At 39.0% G+C, this 8122-nt stretch overlaps 1 protein-coding gene across 2 annotated transcripts; it reads right to left on the bottom strand.

The window, feature by feature from the left end:
* Positions 1-3964: 3964 nt before the first annotated feature.
* On the bottom strand, positions 3965-4997 carry LOC127528374 (PWWP domain-containing DNA repair factor 3A-like). 2 transcript variants are annotated; one of them, XM_051928910.1, is made up of 3 exons: positions 4751-4997; positions 4578-4666; positions 3965-4243 (listed from the first exon to the last, which is right to left on the bottom strand). In XM_051928910.1, exons 1-3 carry the CDS (start codon positions 4880-4882, stop codon positions 4180-4182), a joined length of 285 nt encoding a protein of 94 aa, XP_051784870.1. In that variant the 5' UTR covers positions 4883-4997; the 3' UTR covers positions 3965-4179. The 2 variants fall into 2 exon arrangements, with proteins under 2 accessions (XP_051784870.1, XP_051784869.1); XM_051928909.1 differs by having other exon boundaries at positions 4585-4666; positions 4751-4996.
* Between the last annotated feature and the right edge of the window lie 3125 nt (positions 4998-8122).

The raw sequence follows: 8122 nt of genomic DNA, 5'->3' as shown, positions 1-8122 counted from the left end.
CTCCAGTGAGTTTCTTGCCTGTGAATCACGTATTTAAGTTTGTTTTTTAGCTGTATTATGATTACAGAATATTACAAATCACATACTTGACACTCTCACGTTCAGGTATCAGGGAATATAAAACGTTAAGAAAGCTGGCAATAAAATTGTGACTTTAAAGAATCCATTTGCTGTCTCTATGTTATCATTGTTAAATGTAAGAAACACAGTTGTCATAGTGCTAATAGTCACCTTTCAATTATTATTTTTACAATGAAGTTTACTATGTTAAACGATCTGTGAAGAGCAAATATTATGCCTTTAAAAGACTAATAATTTTGCAGTTTTTGTGACTGTGCACCTGTTAATCAGGGTATTCAATTATATGACTTAATTAGACCTTTATTACTTTTGGGATTTTAAATACCTCTTTAAGATCATCAAATATGTGTTTATTATAATACATATTGCTTATGCAAAAGTTACATTTAGAGATTAAAACATGACAGATGTTTGTTCATATCTCATTTATCCTCCATTTGACTCCATCAGGTCCTAGTGGTGTGCTGAACACGTTAGCCTGTCTTTAGAGTCTCTGAGACTGGAGGAGGTCAGGAGTCCAACTGTACAGCAGGCACTGATGGGCATCAGCATCACGACTGGTAACAAGATAGAGATGACAGATATTTGAGCTGGACATCATTCTATATGACTACACAAGCAAACAGCATATTAAGAGCACACAGAGTCCGTATACTCCAGTATGGCCCTGACATAACAACCTGTACAGCTGTAAATGACTCCACCTAACTGGTCATTTAGCACACACTGCACTGAGTCTGTCAAGTCATAGCCATTAAATAATTCAATCTGAACAGCTGGGAATGTATTTTGGCAATGATATTTCTGGTAAGGCATTTTTATATTGTTGTTTCTCATTGGTTTATACTGAAAATCTGGTTTACATCAATGTAGTTTTTAATAGTATGTATTATATATATAGTATATTAAAAATTAAAGGAACACTTTGAAAGCACATGAGATTTTAATGGGAAAAAAATCTTGCTGGTTGTCTCTACTGCTGTGGACTGATGTGTTAGGAACAAAAGGGTGGCACATTGTTTGTTAGAAAAGAAAACGATGAACCTACAGAGGGCTGAATTCAAAGACACCCCAAAAATCAAAGAGAAAAAAACGATGAAGCAGGCAGGCAGGCGAGTCCATTTTGCCGAAATTTCATTGCAACAACAACAACAACATTTATTTATATAGCACATTTTCATACAAAAAGTAGCTCAAAGTGCTTTACATAATGAAGAAAATAAAAATAAAAGACAAAATAAGAAATTAAAATAAGGCAACATTAGTTAACATAGAAAAGGAGTAAGGTCCGATGGCCAGGGTGGACAGAAAAAACAAAAAACACTCCAGAAAGCTGGAGAAAAAAATAAAATCTGCAGGGGTTCCAGGCCACGAGACCGCCCAGTCCCCTCTGGGCATTCTACCTAACATAAATGAAATAGTCCTCTTTGTAGTTAGGGTTCTCACGGAGTCACTTGATGCTGATGGTCACACAGACTTTTGGCTTTTAATCCATCCATCATTTTTGGAACATCATGGTACTTTGAGTAGATGGTGGTGGCAAGCCACCACCAAAAGGACACCGCAAAAAGGAAACAGAAGAGAGAGTAGGGGTTAGTACAGATTTTAGAGCCACCATGAATAGTTATTATAATGAACTAGATATACAGAGTATCAGGATTAAATTACAGTGAAGTTATGAGAAGGCCATGTTGAAGTAATGTGTTTTCAGCAGTTTTTTAAAGTGCTCCACTGTATTAGCCTGGCAAATTCCCACTGGCAGGCTATTCCAGATTTTAGGTGCATAACAGCAGAAGGCCGCCTCACCACTTCTTTTAAGTTTTGCAGCAACTCCAAATAGCACTCAGTAATTTGTATGGCCCCCGTGTGCTTGTGTGCATGCCTGACAATATAGTGGGGGGTCAGGGGCTTGGGGGTATGGCATGTTGCTAATGAGATGAAGGATGGTGTCCTGGGGGATCTCCTCCCAGATCTGGACCAGGGCATCACTGAGCTCCTGGACAGTCTGAGGTGCAACCTGGTGGCGTTGGATGGACTGAAACATAATGTCCCACCCAGAGGTGTTCTTGGGGCAGTCAATGGGATCAATTCCTTCATCCTCTGACCACATGAGGCCGGCTGTTGTGGTACACCAGGAGGAACTGCACCAGCATAGGGTCTGCCAATGGGTCCAAGGATTTCATCCAGATACCTAATGATAGTCAAGGTGCCCACTGTTGTCTAGTCTGTAGAGGTCTGTGTGTCCCTCCATGGCTATGCCTCCATAGACCATCACTGACCCACCACCAAACCGGTTATGCTGAACTATGCCACAGGCAGAATAACATTCTCCATGGCTTCTCCAGACCCTTTCACATCTGACACATGTGCTCAGGATGAACCTGCTCTCATCTGTGAAAAGCACAGGGTGCCCACCAGTGGTAGACCTGCCAATTCTGGTATTTTATGGCAAATGCCAATCGAGATCCATGGTGCTCACTAGAGGACGTCGGGCCACCTTCAAGCCACCCTCCTCAAGTCTGTTTGTGATTGTTTGGTCAGAGACATTCACACCAGTGGCCTGCCTGCTGGTGGTCATTTTATAGGCTCTGGCAGTGCTCATCCTGTTCCTCCTTGGCCAAAGGAGCAGAAACTGGTGAGTCCTGCTGATGGGTTAAGGACCTTCTACGAGGGGTCCTGTCCAGTTCTACTGAAGTAACTGCCTGCCTGTCTCCTGGAATCTCCTCCATGCCCTTGAGACTATGCTGGGAGACATGGCAAACCTTCTGGCAATGGCACGTGTTGATGTGCCATCCTGGAGAAGTTGGACTACCTGCGCCAGCTCTGTAGGGTCCAGGTATGGCCTCATGCAACCAGTAGTGACACTGACTGTAGCCAAATGCAAAATGAGTGACAAAACAGACGAGGAAGGAAAAATGTCAGTGGCCTCCCTCCACCTGTTAAACCATTCATTCCAGTTTTGGGGGTCGTCTCATTGTTACCCCCCCCCCTCTAGTGCCCCAAAGCAGCTGAAACTGATGAACAAGCCCCACTGCTACTTAACTGACCAGATCAACAGCCCAGAAGTGTCACTGACTTGATGCTGTACTCTCATTAAAAAGGGTTCCTTTCATTTTTTGAGAAGAAATATCTATCTATATATATATCTATATCTATATATATCTATATATATAATGTCAAGACCTTAGAACAACAAGGTCCTAGCTGTGAGTCATGGTTTCAGAATACTGATTTTCAAAAGTTTTGACTATTTATCAGGCATATACAATCCTTTTCTTTTAATTTTGTTCCCATATGTAAAACCTGTATTTTAAGTTAAAAATGCAAGTGTTATTGAAAATGTGACTCCTAATAAAAGATAAGTAAGAACCATATTATTCTAGAGTAAGTTTGTAAGTGAACAGCAAAGCCTTGATCAGGACACTCAGTTTCCAAGCTGTTTTATCTTGTGGGATTACTAGCAAAGTGCACACCATTTGTAACCATGTGGATACAAGTGGAGGCTCTGGTCATATCTATCAGTTCTAACAGTGTTAATTCGCAAGGTGATTGGACCAGCACCACTTAAACAGAACACTCAGTATTATCACTACCAAAAACAAGATTTTATTAATAATTATTCAATATAAATTGTGCAACAATTTCAAGAAATATTTACAATTATCAATAATGATTGGTCAGTTGAACTGAAAGAAAGAATTCAAAAAGATTAAATTTAATAAACAGACTGATCAAGAAATACACTGAAGTATTAAAACAACAGCATGCCCGCTTCTATATATTATAAATATAAATAAAACAACTATGTAAAATGCATAACAACTGTACAAAGCAGTTATAACAATTAAAGAAAAAATCCAGATGACATCAATTGTCTAAAAACAGACAAGCAATTTCAAATATACAGAACTTAATCAACAATCTTTAACAATAACAGAAAGTGTCCTTTATTATTTACATCAATAGTTACATTAAATATATACAACTCTATTATGCACAGTCATTTTAACACACCGAAATAAGAAAGGCAAAAGAGAAGTAAAGAAAGAGACACATTTATTTGAGTAGGGTTGAGATGTAATCCCGAGTTTAAATGCCTCAGTGGTGCTTTCCTTGTGCTTCCAACTGTTGCAAAACAAGTATGTCAAACTCTTCCCTCTCACTAAAAAAACAAAACAAAAACAACCACACAAATGAACAAATTCTAATCATACCAACCAGAAACACTTCTGCATTTGTCATTTGAAACCACAATTCTTGACCTTGTAAAGTTTAGAATAAATGCTACATATGGCATACTTCTAAATGTAATTTTACCAATACTAAAAATGTACTAAGGTATAGTTTAAAAGTCACTTTAAACATATATATTCACATTTATATATATTTATTTTATATTGTTGTCTAAATTCACAACAACTATAGGGTATTCTGTTTAACAGAATAATGGCACTGAAAAGAAAAAGAAAGGACTGTTTATTTTACACATGACGTACCACTTACTGTATACTGGTCCATCCATGAACAGATTTTCTGCCTCTGGCAGAGAAATCCTCTCATCTGTTTGTATAGCTTTAATAAGAGCCTATCAGAAACACAGAAAAAGAGAGGATGTTACTCATAGACACACTTTCTGTACTCATTAGAGATTTACTGAAGGCTAATTAACCTCTGGCATCAGCACATCCAGAATGATGCGGACTCTGTCAATCCTGTCAAAAGTGCCTACAGCTCTTGACAGCACTTCATCCAAGAAGTTGTAAAGGCAATCTATCAGCTCCTCATCTTCTATATAAGTCATTACCCGGTGACCTTTAGGATTTTCATAATTTTTTAACCATTTGGACGATACCTTATGAGATACAACAGCCTGTTAGACAAGAAAATACAAGTGTTTGGCACTATAAAGTCATCATAGCTCTTTGCTGCCAGATAGATTACAATACCAAAGTTTTACTTTTTAGTTAGCCAATAAAAGGTGTCATTTTGCTTGACTACTCATTTCTTCATCAGAATAATCTATGTTAAAACACTAATAAAACCACTAATTCTGTGCATAACTGAGTAAATATTGTACATATACACACATCTGTGATAAATTAGCTTTATGTCTTAGACTTTACCCATCTAATATCCATGGTATCTGGTGCTCATCTGTGGCCCTAACCAGACTAGCAGGCCAGGGCAAACAGCAATTACTGAAACAGCAAACCTATTTTTAAAAACACTTTAACTGTTTTAACAGTTTACTGAAAATAGACATGGTTCTATGTACAGACATGAAGTATAACCTATATACTCTTTAGCCAACTTACATCTTAAAATAAAACTGAAAATACTAATTTATATTGAGCTAATGTAGGTTGCAGGTTTGTTCTCCTAATGTTGTCTGTTGTCATTAACAGCACAGCAAACTACATCAACCACTGCAGTATTTTACATACAACAGAAAAATACAGGCAATTGACCTGTATATGAAAAATATAACACTACAGCTGGTTAAAGGGCTGAAAGTGCCAAACAATTTCTTCTTCATCTTCATCAATTCCCACTTCTATGTGGGGTCAATGTGCTTGATCAGCACTCTCCATACAGCTTAGCCCTGAACTTACTCCCCTTTCAGACCCTTGCCCTTCAGATATTCTTTTACTTTATCCATCCATCTCTGCTTATGGCCTCACTAGCTTTCTCTTCCCCTGTACTTCCATTTTTATCATCTTTTTACCCACATACACATTATCTCTACTCATTACAAATTCAAACCACCTCAGTCTACTTTCCAGTATTTTCTTAGATATCTCTCTCATTTGCGTTGCTCCTGGGATTGTCTCATTTCTTATTCTGTGCATAAATAAAGTAGCTGAAAAATGTCCAAATGAGATTAAAAGAAAGAACTGGACACCATACGTGGTAATTATCAATACAGAAAAATTAATTAATTGATAAATTGGTTTAAAGATTACTCAGCCTGAGTTAATGGGAAAAGTGGGATACACGTACCTCCGTAGGAAACTGCTGTTCTGTGGTGATCTCGCAAGTGTTCATTTGCTCGTATATACGAGCGTGAAGAATACAGTCGTGGATGACAGAAAGGGTACAAAAACACATCTGAAGATTGAAGTACGGACGGAATGTCTGTGGTATTTTTGATCGTGATATGATCCTGTTTAAAAAAATGTAAAATAACATTACAGAGTTTTAATCGAACATCTCACAAATGTAAATATGCACAGAGTTAATAGGGAACCAAACTACTGGCGGTGATCTACTAGCATTCCACTGAGCACCGGAGAGGAGGTGGGTATGGGTGGATGTTCCCTGTGAAACTTGCTTTGCGGTGTTTGAAGAGTTGCCGGTACCGCTGAGTGCCGGACCACTTCAGGCACTGAATATGCATCAATTACTACAGCGAAAATGATTATTAATACAAATGTGAATACAGTATATATTAATATTATACAAACGTACAATCACAACAAAGAAACAAAACGTTATTTGAAAAACACGAAGAAAACTTAGCAATTGCAAATTTCATACGTTTTAATTTAGAAGCAAACTTACTTCTATTGTCAGAAATAACAAAGAGTTCGTTTCGTTGCTTCTTCTTTGGTCTAATAGAGTTTCTTCGCTGCTGCTTCGTCTTTGTCTTCTTTTCTTTAACAGGGTATCGTTGCTTAGTACAGTGCAAGGCTATTTCAAAAGAAAATCTATGAGGTGGAAACTCAAAGCGGTAGGGATTACTAACTGAAAAGATTGGTGGAAGTTACACTTGATAGACAACTTCAAATGTTGAGTGAGTTTTTGATTGTCATACTTTAACAACAATCTCATTCGTTGAAATTCTGAATTAGCCAATACTATCCACTTCCATTTACAGTTATCCCGCCTTCAGATCCGCCCATAAAGTCTCCGGTCTGTAGCAATACCCTTCTCCGTTTTGAAGCCCGTCATGACACAATCTCAGTACTACGCATGTCTGAGGCTTTGGAGCCTCAGTTAACCCATCATGAGCTCAGTACTACGCATGTCTGAGGCTTCAAAGCCCCATTCGAAGCCCGTCATGACGCAATCTCAGTACTACGCATGTCTGAGGCTTCGAATCTGCTCGAGGCTTTGAAGCCTCAGTTAACCCATTGCGTATGTCTGAGGCTTCGAATCTGCTCGAGGCTTCGAAGCCTCAGTTAACCCAATGCGCATATCTGAGGGTTTGGAGCCCCGTCATGATCTCAGTACTATGCATGTCTGAGGCTTCGAAGCCGCGTTTGAAGCGCGTCATGACGCAATCTCAGCACTACGCATGACTGAGGCTTCGGATACCCGTCATGATCTCAGTACTACGCATGTCTGAGGCTTCGGAGCTCCGTCATGATCTCAGTACTACGCATGTCTGAGGCTTCGGAGCCCCGTCATGAGCTCAGTACTACGCATGTCTGAGGCTTCGGAGCCCCGTCATGAGCTCAGTACTATGCATGTCTGAGGCTTCGAAGCCCCGTTCGAAGCCCGTCATGACGCAATCTCAGCACTACGCATGTCTGAGGCTTCAGAGCCCCATCATGATGTAATCTCAGTATGCATGTCTGCTCAGTGCTTCTAACCAAGTTTGACGATTCCAGTGTGCATGTCTGCTTAGTGCTTCGAATCATTATTCATTGAGCTCCCGTTTGAAGTACATATGGCATCAACAGAGTTGAAAAACTCGACAGAATTCCCATTGAAATGAATGTTTGTTGATGATCCATTTATGTTAAATGATTAATATAATAATAATAATAATAATAATAATAATAATAATAGTAATATGGGTGACGACACATCTCTCACTATAATACTCTCATAAATATCCATTCTTCACCTCATGCAACGTTTTCATGCAACACTGAACGTATGTCATATAGTATACATCTATATATCATTGTTTTTGTCTGCATTACATACATACATACATACATACACCCTGCTGAAAACAGTAGTGGTGCAGCGGTAGCGTTGCCGTGCCATAATAAGGCTTGCGTGGGTTCGGGTCCCACGTCCACCCATTGTG

The sequence above is a fragment of the Erpetoichthys calabaricus genome, chromosome 6 (assembly GCF_900747795.2).
Source record: "Erpetoichthys calabaricus chromosome 6, fErpCal1.3, whole genome shotgun sequence".
Classification (NCBI taxonomy): domain Eukaryota; kingdom Metazoa; phylum Chordata; class Cladistia; order Polypteriformes; family Polypteridae; genus Erpetoichthys; species Erpetoichthys calabaricus.
The sequence above is the reverse complement of the archived record's forward strand: the minus strand, read 5'-3'. Positions and strand labels throughout refer to the sequence as shown.

What these genes read in the sequence shown, in the direction of transcription:
- LOC127528374 (XM_051928909.1), bottom strand. Translation starts at nt 4,882, where the DNA reads ATGACTTATATAGAAGATGAGGAGCTGATAGATTGCCTTTACAACTTC. An exon ending in TGGATGTGCTGATGCCAGAG is followed by an intron (nt 4,667 to 4,750) that starts GTTAATTAGCCT and finishes TGTTTCTGATAG; the next exon opens with GCTCTTATTAAAGCTATACA. An exon ending in CATGGATGGACCAGTATACA is followed by an intron (nt 4,244 to 4,584) that starts GTAAGTGGTACG and finishes TTGTTTTTTTAG; the next exon opens with TGAGAGGGAAGAGTTTGACA.